Source organism: Scomber japonicus, chromosome 2, assembly GCF_027409825.1.
Source record: "Scomber japonicus isolate fScoJap1 chromosome 2, fScoJap1.pri, whole genome shotgun sequence".
Taxonomy (NCBI): domain Eukaryota; kingdom Metazoa; phylum Chordata; class Actinopteri; order Scombriformes; family Scombridae; genus Scomber; species Scomber japonicus.
This window is the reverse complement of record NC_070579.1, coordinates 33,516,527-33,532,644: the sequence shown is the minus strand read 5'-3', so window position 1 is coordinate 33,532,644 and position 16,118 is coordinate 33,516,527. Positions and strand designations below refer to the sequence as shown.

Sequence of the window (16,118 nt, the reverse complement as noted above, 5' to 3'; positions counted from 1 at the left end):
TTGCAGACACATAATTATAGTTAACATAGCAGATGATTAAGATCTGAGTAAAAACTAGGGCTGGGCGATATGGCCTAAAATCAATATCACAATATATTAAGCAGTTCACCTCGATAACGATAAATGGACGATAACTACCACCAGAGCGATAGATATAACATATGTTATATCTATCGCTCTGACTACCACCACCCCGTGCGCTACTAGATGGGGCTGTGGCAGCATAATTACTCCACTCCAAGGTTAGATGTATAGCCCTGGCTGGTGACGACAGTCTTTTTGCATAACTTACATTTTACATCTTTCTGAGCAGTATCTTCCCTTTTGAAACCAAAATGTTGCCACACGATTGAAGACGCGTTTTTCTTGAGAAGAAGCTGCTGCTCTTCCTCCTCCTCCACCAGGTGTACCTCCGCCGCCGGCGCTGCAGCTGCCGCTTCAACGTTTGAACTGTCCTCCATCTATCTATCTATCTATCTATCTATCTATCTATCTATCTATCTATCTATCTATTTTGGTATAAGTCATATGTCAAGTCGAAGAAGAACCAACCGTGTACCAAAATGCCGTGTGCGTAATGATATATGGTTCAACTCTTTTACGCACCGGGCGCACGCCGGTTACGCTTGGAGTTTGTTTATGGACAGCCAAACTTGATAGCTTAGTTTCATGCACCGTTGGAAACCTCAGACTATTGGCTAAAAGGTTTTCATCTTCATTTCACCGAATACTTTCATTGACTGGAACAGCTGTCAATCAAACCCACGTTGTCGTTGTCGTCGGTCACATGACCTCATTGGCTTTGGATACATGTACTGCCTAATCCTAAACACTGATTGGCTTGTGTGTGGTGTCGTCAGAAGCAGAAGAGGCTCACGGTCGTAAACATCTAGTCACGTGTACTCTGAGATGGACGCGCAGGTCAGGAAATGACGTAAACGGACCGTATACGGTTTGTTATTTGTGTTATTACGTTACGTGTTGGACTAAATACATGTTGACATATTGAGGAAAGTATTTCGGTTTTATGGAAACGGATTTCATATTTCACAAGAATGGATACGAGCTGTACAGAAAGTCCTGTGTCATAAGATGATCGTTGTGGATAAAGGGAAGACTTTGAAGGTATGTAGGCATTATAGCTTTTCTCACTTAGCTGAGTGGCTAGCCGAGCTAATCGCTAAAACTATTACGGCTGTGAGCAACCATATAACTCGTGTGGTCTTGAATGAATCAGGAGAATCTAAGCTTTCTAACAATGTATGGCATGAGTGTATATGTTTAAGGGTTGGTGTTTAAAACATTCAGAAGAACGTGTGGCTACCTCCTAACATCCGTCCCGTCCCGTGGGTGGAACAGCGTGCGTTAAGAGGTTAAAAACCGAATATAACGACATGGGCAAAATGACGTCGGTTATTGTCGTAAATTTTGGTATCGATAAATTTTCGGTTTATCGCCCAGCCCTAGTAAAAACCAAGCAAAAGTTTGTACATACTACATAAGTCTGTTACTGATACAGTCATCAGCACAGATAAAAGACTATTGTATTGATATTATATCAGAAACAGATAAGTCATCATAGCTGAAGACCATTAGCTAATTTACAATGTTAACTCAATGAGTTGTTGATGCCGGCTCTTCATTACCAGTGTTGACTGTGGAATAAAAAACCTGCTTTCTATACAAGGTTATGTGAGCCATGGTACCATGTTTAATTTATGGTATGTGGTATGTTTGTTCCTCTCTGCATTTTGTAGATAGAAAAAAAGCATTAGGCAATAGGACTGCAGAGTTATCATATCGGTCTAGCCTAATTCTTGATAATAATTGCAATTATAATTTTGATATGACAGAACTACTATTGGCCTAAATATATATGTTATGTAGCCCTATTCTTTTACTAGATGTGACTAAACATTTCAGTAATGCTATCTTTTCAAAACATACTGTAGTTTTGATTATATAAACTTAGCAGCTGACATCTATACATCTATATATCATATCTTGTAATCATGTCCCCCCCAAAATATTTTGTTACAGAGGTGGCTTGGTCTGATGTATTTTCAGCAGCACAGATGCTACTGAATAATCATAGAAATATTACTGGGATATTATAGAAACACTACAGGCAACAGTGCATCTCTGTGATCCTCTCACTCTTTCGCAACTACACCTTGCTACTTCACATCACTTTGATCATGAAGTTAACACTATATAGAGTTTACAGGCCACAATATAGTATAAAATACTGTAGTATGTATAGTATAGAATATTTATAGTATGTTGTTTAGAGAACATTATAGATCCAAGACGAACTGACAGAAGGGCAGGACTGACAGAAAAAGATGCAATTTCAATCTGTCTGCTACTTCAGCACCATGGACAGCACCATGGATTTATCAATACACAGCACAGTTAGGCTACTGATATTTCAGAGCCATGGTTCAGGCCATAGATTATAAGATTCACAAACATCAGACAGATAAAGGATCAATGAGTCAGGCAGACTACTAAACCCCTCTGCCCCTGTACTCACGCTGCTACTGTGGTATGGAGAAGGGGGATGGCAGGTTAACAAGGGGGATGGCATCATCCCTTATCCCCCTTCAAATTGCCTACAGGTAATAAGGCTGTGTGAATGACAGGCAGTAGACATGGTTCCTCAGACAGCTATCCTGATGGCTCTCAAAATAAATAAACTTGGGTCAACACCCTGGATTTTTAATGCATATTTGGTGCAATCATAGTGTAAGGTGCTGGCTTTCTCCAACAGAAGCACATTTTTGTTTCACTGCCAATTAAGTGGAAACATTACTTGTCACTGTGTAAGAACCTCTTGTAGTTAGATTTTCAACTCAAAGATACAGAGACGTCATGACATCTCAACATCCAGGTTTGTGGATGTTCTATGCACTTACTAGCAACACTGACAATGGCTTTCTATATGACTTTTGTTGCATTTCTGTTGATGCTGAAATACAGCTCTCTGACTCCAATGCTAATATCAAATTCAAGTTTCACATTCAGGCTGAAGCAGTTGTCATACTTTCTGAGGATGTTCATGGCATGAATACAGGGTTTGATCATCTGGGAACTTCACAATTTTTTTTTCATCCAAGGTACTGCAATTTTTTTTCAAGCACCTTTCCTCATCTTGTTTTTCTTTCCACAGCAAACTACAGGTGGACCTCGTCCCTGAATAAGTTTCCCAAAAAGAACCTTTTATATAAAGATTTGTCATTGATCTGTGCCCAATGAAAAACTGAATTTTCCACCAGTTGTTTTTTTTTTATCTGTTCCTGAAAATCAAAAAAAAAAAAGTCATTATCTTTTACTTTAGCGAGGCCTTGTCACTTGTTTGTCCTTGTACATCAGTTTCTTAGCCACAGCAAAAGACAAATTGTCTTTGGTAATTTTTGTAGAATTTCAAAGTCCAGTCTTTATTATGATCTTAGAGAAAAGTTTGAAGGTAGGGCAGCTGAATAAACTCCTCCAGATGAAACTAGGCAACAGTGACTTCAGTCTCTGTATAGTAAATGGACTGTACTTAAATAGCGCTTTTCAAGTCATTATGGCCACTCAAAGCGCTTTTACACTACATCTCATTCACCCATTCACACATTGATACACTGATGGCAGGGGCTAACACGCAGGGTGCCCATCAGAGGGATTGGGGTTAAGTGTCTTGCCCATGGACACATTGACATATGGATTGGAGGAGCCGGGAATCGAACTGCCAGTCTTCTGATTGGTGGATGACCGCTCTACCTCCTGAGCCACAGCCGTATCTCTGTACCATCTGGCTTTTTATATCACAACTATTTCCTCCACATCATTTCCACCGATTTCTTTCTTTTTTTCTAATTCTCTAAACAAGGCAATCTGTCAATGTCATCCTTGGTAATTGACAATTGGGTCAAACTTCTTCAGAGCTATATTTTTCTAAATGTTTCTCCACAGTATCAGAAACAAAGCGAAGTCAGCATATTGAAGAAAAAATGTAAACCACAATAACCTTGGATCTATTTAGATGTGATTCTGTAGAAATCTGATATCCTTAAGACAATTATGTAAAGTAGTCAAAGTTCACCACTGGATATCAAATGCAACAGACTAAGTCACCGTCTACGTTGGTGACCATGACTGTAAAGCACTGCCCTTGTCAGGGGTGTTTGGTATGTTAGAAAACCAATTAATCTAACAGTGGCTTCATCTGTCTTATAAATGGTCTAATCAATTATAAGTTGTCAGACTAAAGATGTTTTTACATCTGACTTTGCCCTTTAACTCACCTGAAAAAGGTGTAAAGTGCAGAGGAGGCAAGCTATTTATTGGCAATTTTCTTTTCTGGCATTAGTCCTGGAACTAATTGGACTAAATAAATACACTGTGGACTAATTTGATTCAATTGTCTTCGGTGTCTGTCAATATGTCCGTCCTTCAATTGCTTCCCTGACTAAATTCATCTTGTTAGCTTAGTGTCTGTCTCTTCCCTTAGGTCAACTGACTGATGGAGACAGGCAAAAAAGGTGTTTTTAAAATGCAGTAAAATGAGGTGGAATCAGGTATTCTTCTCACAGAGTGGCCGGAATGCAGACACTCTCTCTTACAGAGAGACAAACACCCAGACATCCACACACACATATACACACGTACACACACACACACACAGTCATGCAGAAATTGACTCCAATTAGCCGGCTGCTGGTCTCTCTCCTTCCTTAATCAGTGCAGGAGTGAGAGCCTCATCATTAAGAAAGCATGCTTAATGACGGCAGGCCTAACCCTTTCTGGTGCAGGCACTCTTTGATATTCTAGAGGTAATCCTACACACCTTCTCTGTGCCTGCCCCATTACACAGTCTCTGCCTTTTCTCCTTGTTCTTTTATTCCTCATCATTTCTTTGAATCTGTGTTGGCTTTATATGTGGACATGCAACACACGTGAAACATGCTGATGTTATAACACGTAATTTTTGAAATTATTTCACTTTTTTTGAGAGACAGCAAGAGACTTTACTTTGCTGGGTTTTGTTTACAGGAAATGAAATGAAATATTTATAAGCAAACATTAACTTTGTATGTTGAAGCTTACCACCAACCTGCGAACACACATTCTCTAATACCTGCAATATTTAGTTTGAATCAAACCCTGGTTCATTTTCCTCTTGATACAATTTGTTTGGGTAGATTGGAACACAACAATCATACTTGGGTATGGACCAAATCATCTGCACCAGGGTCCCTTAGAGGAACTGATTTTGGTCTGGTCACAAACAAATTCTGGAGTGCTTTGTAGTGGGAACGTAATCCAACCACACTACAAGGTGAACACGAAGTTTGAACTAAATGGCACCTTTGCTAAATAGCAATGAAAAACAGTTGTTGGCTGGTAGTAATCCCAATCTATACTTTAACTCTTTGACATTTGGGTAGAAAGTACGTAATTCTTGTGTTTACGTTCTCACCCCATCCACAGACACATCTGACCAATGAGCATGGTGAAAGTTCCTGTAGGTTTGAAATTGGCCTAAATTAATTCATGTTTAGATCTGGTTAATATGCTAGTCCTTTTTGCATTACACCCAATGAAACATATTCAGAGATAAACTGTGCCAAAAAGTAGGCAGAACCTGACAGTCACAGCTAAACCTCTGTCTATTTTTGATGGATCAAATTTGATATTGAAATGCATGACGGTAATATATTTTCAACTAACTTTAATCAGAGGTGTCAATTTGTCTGTTTTTCACAAGGCGTGTTGCCTTCCATATTATAATGAAATTGATGTTGTGTTTTCCTCAAAATAAAAGACAGACTTGTTTGGCCTATTCAACATATTCAGCTGTGATTTCTATTTTTTTGTTCTTTATTTCAGGATTGGACACTTCATGTTTGTGACCTTGTGCTTTAATAATGACAGAAACAGAAAATAATGACAGAAAAGCTTCACTTCTCAAAAAAAGGACATGTGACAATGTGATGATGAGGCACACATCTAAATACATGCACGGATGCACATACACACAAAACACTGTACTGGTTCCCCTTGACCTGTTATTGTGTTATTTTCCAGTCTTTGTAACGACTGTTCAATTGAACACTCTGCTGCAATTTCCGCCTCTTTTCATACATCATATAATTAGGTCCAATTATTGTTAATAACTTTGGGCAAAAAGCCTTTTGTTACCAAGGTCAGTATGGTCTGACAAAGCTTTAAAGCTGCCCTGCCCTCATCTTACTGTCTGCACCATCCAGTTAATTATGTTCCACATGCGCACATGCACACATCTCACTCTCTCCCTCTCACACATTGCCTCTGTCTGTTTCTCTAACTACCTCTCTCTCTCTCATACCAAAAACAGTGAGCATTTTAAAGGTCCTTTTCTGCACACTGTCATGCTTGATACGTTTGAAAGAGGAGACTCTTTGGTCTCCATAACCATGACAATGAATTATCAACAGAAAAGTTCAGTCTCAGTTGGCTTTCATGAGGTCAAGTTAAGTGTCAGAAGTGACTACAGATGTGAGGACTCGCCGTCTTTACCTTTTAAGTTTTCATTTGGGATTCACGCTAATAAACTGATTTTCTGATCTTCGGCAATGAAGGTGGTGTGAAATTGACTTTCTCTCATGTTTCGCTCAATCAAGTCTCACTTCAAAAATAAAGGGTAACAATGTGTTTACCGCCACTAAAGTTGGAAATTTGAAGAACCAATCATTGTAACAGATATTCATGGTGGTGGCTTTCAATGGCTTCATCATAGACCTAAATCATAAACAATGAATGATAATAAATCAAGGAACTGCTTTTGCTTTGAAATTATGGTGATTAAACCAAGGAAGATCAAATATGTGTCATGCAGAAAAATGATGTGAACATTGCCTTATTCTCACTATAAAATATTAACATAAGAAGTTTGCCAGAGTTTGCAGAAGTCGAAGAAATGGGCTTCATTCTTAATTAGACCTACTTCAAGAAAGGTAAAACTTCCCCACCGCAGCTCTGTCATTCCACCTTTTTACTGGAAGAGGAACAAATTGTCATCTAACCTTACCTTTAGCTCCTCTCTTTTATCTTCTCACCCTTAATATTGCTATGCATCCATGTCATGATTCCGTCTGCGCCACTGAACGCTAATGCTCCTTTAGCTAGAATATTAATTTTAACCTATAAAACTAATTTTCATAAGGATTAGCAAAGTAATGACCTACCCCTCTGAAATCAGAGTGCCCTGTTTCAGACTACTAAAACTGCTTCACTGAGCTGCTTAATGTGGCTGGAACACCATTTTCTGTTACTATTTGAATTACGGATTGTAGCTTTCAATGGAGGGCCACTAAGACCTTGAGAGTGAGTGGCAGCGAGGATGATTAACACAGCTATGGGGATAGTGAAGGAGACTTACACACGGATACACACAAGCTCCCTGCTATGGATCAAGACTGGATATGCTCAAATGTTCTTAAGGGATTTACATCCCATAATTGTAACTGCTGCAACGGGTTAGCAGCGTACATGACAGTAGTGTTGGTAGATTCTCAGAAAACAAAGTAAAGAGATGTACCTTTTGTCACTAAGACACTTGGAATCTTACACAAAACAAACATGCCATCCCAGAGGTAAAAACCTTGCATGCAGGTGGAGGTGCCAGATTATGTGTCTGTGTCTTAGTTTGTTTAAAATTTTAAAGGATAATGGCGTGTCTACACAGAAAGAGTTTCAGATGGGTTTTTCAGGCGTCCGACTCATGTGCGGCTGATGGAACAAATGGAAAAAAATAAAAAAAATACAGCTGTCTACACAAGCCCCATATCGACTCATGTTTCATTTGCGCTCTGTGCGTACAAGCACAACCCAAAGCGTATTTTGCCAAGACATGGATAACCTCAACTCAATACTGTGCCTGAAAGCATCCAGTGTACACACAAACAGAGGATTGGAGCTGCTGCTGGCTCTCTGACGTGCTGCTCATGCTGCACCTCCTGGAGGTTCGTGTGGACATGATGAAAGGCTGGTGCTATGTTAACTTTTAATCATTATTAACAAGTCCCCCAAAGACACTAAAACCAAACATGAATCTATCCTATTAAGTATTGTGTGTGCCGCTACAGTTTGACGTATACAGAAGCTCACGTCTCAGTGGTATAAGCTTTAACACATTAAAGAGGCAAACTGTTGAACTGTGGTGACATTCCTTCATTATAGTGAACATAACTGGAAGAATAACAACACTTTGTGTTCATTATATAATGAATGCTATTGCTCCATATGTGTATGTAATTATTTCATTATTTTATGGATGATTATAGAATGGATGTATACGCGGATGTAAGTGATTTCTGTTTCAATAAAATCCAAGATTGAACACACAAACAATGAGTAATTAAGTCTACTAATCATTTATCTTACCTGAAGTATCGTTGCAAACACAGTACAGGTTTCTCCATGTGTAAGCAAGTGTGTAATCATTACTAGTGTTCCTGGTTTTTCCATATATGCGTTTATCCGGTGTAACAGGTGTGTAGTGTAACCACTAGAGCGTTTAGGTGGCATCTTGGCTGCTCAACTGCTAATCGTGCTAACTCAAATTCACCACCACTTCACCACCACAGACGAGTTGTAGCTGCTGTGGCAGTGGGCCAATCACATGTTGCATTAAATTGAAGAATGCTTATGTTGATTAGCTGTGATCAAGTCCATACAAATAATCACATTTTCTAGCTCTGGGTTCAAAAAGGATCGATTGCAGGTATCGTTTGATGGGAGACATTTCAATGCTACTTGGTATGGATTTATTTTGGTCGATACCTTAAGGGTATTGAGTACCAATACCCAGCCCTATTGATCTGGCTCCTGAATACCTCTGTGATCTTCTCCTCATCTATCCCCCTTCTGGCTATTCAGGCAATGGACTCCCTGCCATGCCTCACACCAGGCTGTGTTCTGAGCTGAGGATCAGTGCAGCCAGTCCACAGCTCTGGAACGCTTCCCTACCTCAACCGGTGAGTCCATATTAGTCTTTTAAAGCTAAATTGAAGACACACTTTTTTTCATAAAATCACTTTTTTTGGTGTCTGTAAAGTGTCCTTGGGTTATGAGAGAAAGAGCTTAAAACGTATCATTATTACTGCAGAATATATTTCTTTATTTTGGACAGTCCAACTTTCTGTTCTCTCAAGGATCTGCATTGTCTGCATTCCTTGCTATAGACCAGACCTGTTATTAAAATTAGCTAATTTCATGCTTGCCCCCAACACTATAAATACAGGCTTTCAAATATTAATAGAAAGGTCACAGTTCTGGACAGATTAGTACAAGAAGACTGGAAGAACCGGAAATAATTTATAATATTAAAACATTTGATTGTCCAAGAGCATCCAAAGGTATCCCGACATTGCTAGTTATGTCGCTGATTGCATCATATGAATTTGCGCTAACCAGCAAACATCTACATAGTTTTCAGATGGACAAACAGATTTCCTTGGAAAAATAATATAACAAGGGCCATTTATTTGTTATAGTGGCCCAACCCCATCTCACTGTCTTCACTGGTCACTGAACATTACTCAATTCTGTGGTGATCATGAAATGGAGGTATGGAAAGATGGTCGCCTAGTAACAGGTAGTCGTATATTGGTGGGGATGGTCTACCAAGCAACATGGTGTCAAAGGTGAATGCCTTGATCTTTCTCCTGCCCTCTTTGGATTTGTGGTCGATGACTTTGATCCTTTCCCAGTCGACATACTGATCTACATTCCACCCCTGACTTTTGCAGTAGAATAGTTCTCCATTGATCAGTGTTAGTCCCTCCTTTGGCTCCTCGTTGATGGTTCTGTCCCTGCTCTTGTATCTGCGTATGTTGCCTAGAAAAGTACAGGCCTCAATGGTCTATAAACACAAACATAGCCATAATCCAGCAAGTCTATACATTTTGCCCTCTTCCTCAGAGTAGCATTGTCCAACCCATCAAAGCCTCTCACAGGAGACCAAACACAACAATGTTCAAGAAACTGAGGGACGATAAACTAAGTTTTCTCGCATTTACCAAAGTACACTGACAAAAGCCTTCCTCTCATAGAGCCACTATACACCTACTCGCTGCTTTTCGATTTCCCGTATGTTTTGTGATTTGTATTCACAACCAAATGCCAGCACTTGTGAGTGTGTGTTTATCTGTCTGAAGTTGAGGCCTTCCCAAATGTTGATGTTAATAGTTGTTTTCAGAGGCTGAATGTCCCCCTCGGTGAATGTTATCTGTTTCTCTGGCTCGTTCTCCCTCCACTGGCGCAGTGCAGATTAGTTAGCTTCTACCAGTTGGTACAGTCTGGGGCTCCAAACGTTCACTTAATGAATTGGCAGTCATCTATGTGTGCGTATTCCAGTGTGTGTGCGTGTGTGTGTGCGAGAGAGAGAGAGCGAGAGAAAGGGAGCAAGTGCGAGGGAGGCCAGTGAGACGCTAAATTAATAGCAGTCATCTTTACATGCTTCCCTCTGCTAGCTAAGCCTGCTAATGAACAGACTTGGACGCCTGCGGTTAGTATCACACACAAACACACACTGGCGCACACACGCACACACACTGATGCACACAGAGAGGTTTCAAAAACGCCTGTGGATTTGATTATGACACAAACACAAGCGCGCACACACACACTTGCAAAAAGAACTGAAACACAAATGCAACTCTTGACATTCGGCGAGAACCGTTCCAGCATGTAGGGCAGTCTTTTAGGTCTGTGTGGCTTGTTTCGCCACTCTAGTCCTGTTATCTTCTCTTCCGTTTTTCTGTCTGGGAGCTTAAAAGGAGTCACTACACACTCATCCTCACACACACACACACACTCATACACAGGGGTCTTGGGAGCATGAGGCAAGCACGACAGGTACCGCGGTGGTGATCGGGGGGGGACAACTTCACACATTTCCCATTCACAATCAAATTTGCCAGCACACAAACAACACAGCACAACACACACCTACGCAAAGGCGCATGCAGGCACAAAGTGTTAAGATAGGGCAAGGGGATGCCTCTGGGGTGCTACAGTTTCTGTAGAGGAGCGAAGGGACCCCCCAGCTGCTGCTTGCCATTTCCTCGCTGTCATCCCAACGGGCCAAGTGTGTGTGTCTGTCTGTGTGTAGAAGCAAGATTGCAGAGCTTTCACAGTAGGGTGAATCGAGCCAAGTTTGCGTGTTTGCATGCGTGTGTGTGCGTGTGTGTCGTCCCATTGGGTGAGACTGAAGCCAACTCCAGGAAATGGATTGGCATGGAAGACCTCGCCAGGGATTCTGGGGTGAAGATGAAAGAGTTCCTTCACACACACAGAAACTCGCTTTTTCTTTTTCTCTTTCTCTTTTTCCTCTCTGTCTCTCTGCTTCTGGATGCACTCTTTATCTCCGCCACTTGGGTTTCAGTAACACATGTTAGTATGTAAACACAAGCCTTCACAACTACATACACACATCCATGTAAATGCACACAACAACAACAAACCTAAAAAAAATAAAGATTTTTAAAAAGAAATATAATGTACTGATCAAATGTACACAATGTGTGCCTCGTAATCATTACTGAAAAGGGTCTTATGTATGAAATGTCAATCACTGACAGTAGAGGAAAACGTGAACTATTAAGAAAAAATAGGCACATCTTTTTTTAATGAGTGCTCAGCATGTTACATATGTGCACTTTTTATTTATACATCAGTAACGCTGCAGTATGAACACAAAAAATCTATTATTTACCAAGCATATTTTTTGGTAGATCAAAGGAAGTGTTCAACACATTGAGAAATGGTCTTTTTATTCTTTCTTTCCCAAAGTAAGATTGGTATCAACTTATTTTCAGTAGCTTTAAGGATAATTTCAGGTTTATTTCAACCTGTATATCCCATAAATGTGGTCACTGTGGCTCTATGGGTTATGCTAACTTTATAATTGCTAGCTCCGTTATAGAGATTTGGAGAAATTTTAATAATCAGCTGGAGACTCTGTTTCACTTAGCAAAGGGATGTTCATTGTTTTACAATAATCCCATAACTCTAAAGCTGACTTAAAATACATTTTTAGACATTTTGTGAAAGATACTGACTCTCTTTTTTGCAGGGCTAACTGAGAGAATTAGCCTAGCTTAACTCTAAACTATCTCTTTCTACCTGTTTGTTTACCAGCAGCTTGCTTACAGCCAAGAAGACACAATAAGACAACTTTGGAGTTAGCGGATGTCACATTTCTTTTTCGGTAGAGCTAGCTGCTTCCACCCACCCACACAAGGGTACCATATTACAGTGATTCTTGTGAACTTGGAATAAAACAGGTGAATTTGGATAAAACAGGTTTTAATTTTGAAGCTTTGTCATCGACAGCTAATGAAAATGGATAGGCTATTAATGGGGTGGTCTTTTGCTGAGCTGTGGCAGGAACACACGGTATGAGCACAGATATGAAGCCAAAAAGATCAGCTAACAGTTAAAAGATCAGCTAACCGTTGCTTTTTCACAAAGTTCCAGCATCTTTGTATAATAAACGGAGACAAACCTATCTAAAGAAATCACCTCTGGATGTCATTTTGCTCCAATTTACAGCATATCAGTCCATGGTGAGAAAGGAGCAAAGCCACATTCAAATAAATAAATGTAAATAAATAAAGTGATACGTTTTCAGAATTAAAATGATATATGCAGGTTTGGAAGTTGAACTTGAAATGTCAGGCTGGAGGCAGATTTTGTTGTGTTGTATGGTTTAACATTTCTATTGTTCATCAAATCACTCCCAACATATGCTGGTATGAACTTTTAAAACTACATATTTATAGTTATTGGTGTGGAAGGGCCTTTACTGGGGTTGGTAATTATCATGCAACAGTAATTATATTACTGTAAAAAGTATTAACTATATTATAAAGGCTTACGGCAAAAGCTGGCAATCTCATTCTGACAAGATTTCAGGGTCGCTAATTAATTTAAATTCTGTGAGTAACACGATGACAAAATGAAACTTGGCTGTTGTCAGGTTTGTTTGCACGCAGATGTCTTCTCAGCTGAAGATCATTAGCGAGGAAAGGTAAATAACTTCACTGTATAATCAGAGTGGACTGAGTGTTTTTGTGGTTTCCATAACACAAACGAGTCAAGCAGTGCTCACAGTCTCCTCTAGTAAAACTATCAGCTGATCATTTCAACATCAATTTCAGAAGACGCATTATCCCAGTTAAACTTTCATTTATATCTGATCAATAATTCAATGTTATCAGCTTATTAACTCTGAATCAGGACTTCCAGTGTTTGGAGAAAGTTGCTTGTGAAAAATAGTGTCAACAGCAACTGTTATTTCAATGGATACATATTTAATCAACATTTCATATCTTCTGCTGCTATCAATATTTATTATGATATGTATACAGAGCTTCTTGGGCGATAAATCCTATTTTTTATCTTATTTTCAAGTTGTAGCTACGGGTCATTAACATTAATTAGACTGCCAGTCAAAATTGTTTGAATGACAGTGGATATCAGCTGCATCTTCTGGCTTGTAGTTATTTTCAACTTTCCCTTCTTTAAAGAGATAGAGAATATAGAATATTAATCCCCCGAAAAGGGATTTTAATGGATTCAGAATTGATAAAATGCAATTAAACCCCAACCTGGACTGCAAAACCTCAAAAGAATAAGCAGTCTGTACACTGTTTTAAAAAGGATGCATTCATGAAGCTCAATGCATTCATGCTCTTTGTTAGTTTCCTGGTACACCCTATATTTTGTTTAATTAGCTTGCCTTTGTGTTTTGTTTGCACAGTATGTTTAATGTTTTACAAAAGAGATGCATTAATGTTAATACTCCAAAAAAATTACTGTGCCCCTTAATTATTTAACTAAACTTAAAACCCTAAAACTATACAGTAAGTAAATCATTATTGTTTATGTATACATGAACTGTAGTTGTATGTATTTTTGGGAACTTTTGACACACATGCCACATAGCCTCTGTTTGCAGCAGCACCTGTTCTGGTCTTGTAATACACTACAAGTTGCAATGATGGGAGTGTAATTACATAAAATTTAGCAACTACGAACATGCAATTAAGAGTTTCGTATTGAGCTGGTGTATTTTTAAAAAAAAAACCCTGATGGCAAAGGAATGTTTGTGGATGTTTATTTCCTACAAAAAGCAGGTGTGAGTATTTGGGTGGAAAGGGAGGGACATGCTAGTCAATTTTCTTTTTTTCCCCCTTCCTTTAAATGACATGTTTTGATATAGCTGGATAGAGCTGTTTTCATATCAGATACAGAGGCACATGCTGGGAGCAACGTTCAGTCATGAGATCTGTGTGTGGGCGTGCGCGTGTGTGTTTTAGTGTGTAACAGAAGTTGCGACGTGTTTGCATGTGCTGTGTTCTCTCCATGATTGACATGTAAAAAGCCACTGATTATCTTTTAGATAATTACCGCTGTTGAGTGGGGAATGTTGGGTTCTTTGATTGGGCGACAGCAATGGAGAAGCACTGAACTGTATGATGCTCTTCTTTCTCTCCATCCTGTCCCCCTGTTTGCATTTACATTCATATTTACAGTACATTCAGGACACTGTAAATAGAAATGTCAATTATCCAGAGCAAATTATACACTCCAAACTACATAACTATTATCAGAAATGTTTATGTAATGATATTTAAAACATGTGAAATTGATCTGGAAAAAAACACTGATGTCAAACCTGTTATTGTTGTCACAAGATGTCACAAATTACAGTCACATGACATTGCAGGGTGTAAGGTGTTCACACAAACATGTGCATCAATAGTATGCAGCAAACTTGCCTTCTTATTACATTATATATTGTCTCCTTACTCATCTCCTTTATTACCATACTACAAAAATGGATTTGCCCATTACAGTGTGGAGGGTACATAATATCTGTCTGAATTATGTTTGCATGCAACATTTTTTTTTCGGTCCAGGAAGTTCTTGGATGTTGTGCGTACCAAGCACTGGACCTTGACACCGCAGACCGCCGTTTGCTTGATGTGCAAATAGGCAGCTGTTTGCTAACACGTCCCCATATGTCTTGCAGTTGTTATACTGTATGTCAATGTTGTTTACAGCTAGTGGAAAAGAAAAAAGAAAGAGAAAAAAAAGAATTACTATTGCAGGTTAAAGGACGTGCAGGGAGAGATTTAGTTCCGTGCTTCAAGTCTGTTGTTTTTTTCTTCCACTATTTAACAAAGACCATAATGTTTCCCTAAACTCAAGCGATTTGAGCCATCTAAACATAATGCATAAAAACATTAGCTTCCAGCTGTTATTAGATATGTGCAGCATGGACATTTTGCAGCGTTGCAGATATGTTCAGTACAATGTTAGCTTGTTATGTATGTAAATGACATTGTTTTAGGAGACAGGGTCACTGGTAAATATATGTCCAATTTATTTAACGTTGTTTTATGCTGATGTTATTATCATTATAACACCTCCATACAATGTATAATCTACTGTACTCTCTTTTCATTCCATATCCTTTTCCAATCATACTCTCTAACCCTGTAGCTCTATAACCCCTTGTGCATACACACACACACACACACACACACACACACACACACACACACACACACACACACACACACACACACACACACACACACACACACACACACCATCTCTTGAGGCCAGGCTGGCAGAGGCAAAAACTAGTGCAGATGGCTTGTTTGGGGCCTGTGGCATCAAAGTGGTGAAAGATGCAACTGTTTAGAGGTAAACCTAGGAGGGCATGTGTGTTGATGTGTGTGTGTGTGTATTACATGCAGGGGTGAGCGTAATCTGCATAGAATGTGTCCAATTGTAAATGTTAATGAAGCTCACACCATTTGATGAAAACTCTCCTACAGTCTCTGAATGTTATTAGGCGCTCCTCCTCAGAGACTAGCTTTGTGTGTGTCCTCACTCCATTTATTTGTGTGTCACATTAAGGAGAATTATGTGCTGTTCCGGCTGTCCAAACACATAAGACCGAGACAGCATGTGCACGTACAACAAGCAGAACAACGGTGAAAGCATGTGAAAGCATGTGAAAGCATGTGAAAGCAACAATGGTGTGCTGTCATCTCCAATATGTTGTTCAT

The 16,118-nt window shown here is 39.4% G+C and overlaps 1 protein-coding gene across 1 annotated transcript in view; it reads right to left on the bottom strand.

The window, feature by feature from the left end:
* Window positions 1–16,118, bottom strand: part of LOC128366635 (E3 SUMO-protein ligase ZBED1-like) — a 135,290-nt gene that overhangs the window by 29,322 nt on the left and 89,850 nt on the right. Inside the window, exon 4 of the mRNA XM_053327369.1 lies at window positions 9,655–9,867. Within this exon, the coding sequence (XP_053183344.1) occupies window positions 9,655–9,867 (213 nt within the window). The remainder of the gene's footprint in view (window positions 1–9,654; window positions 9,868–16,118) is intronic.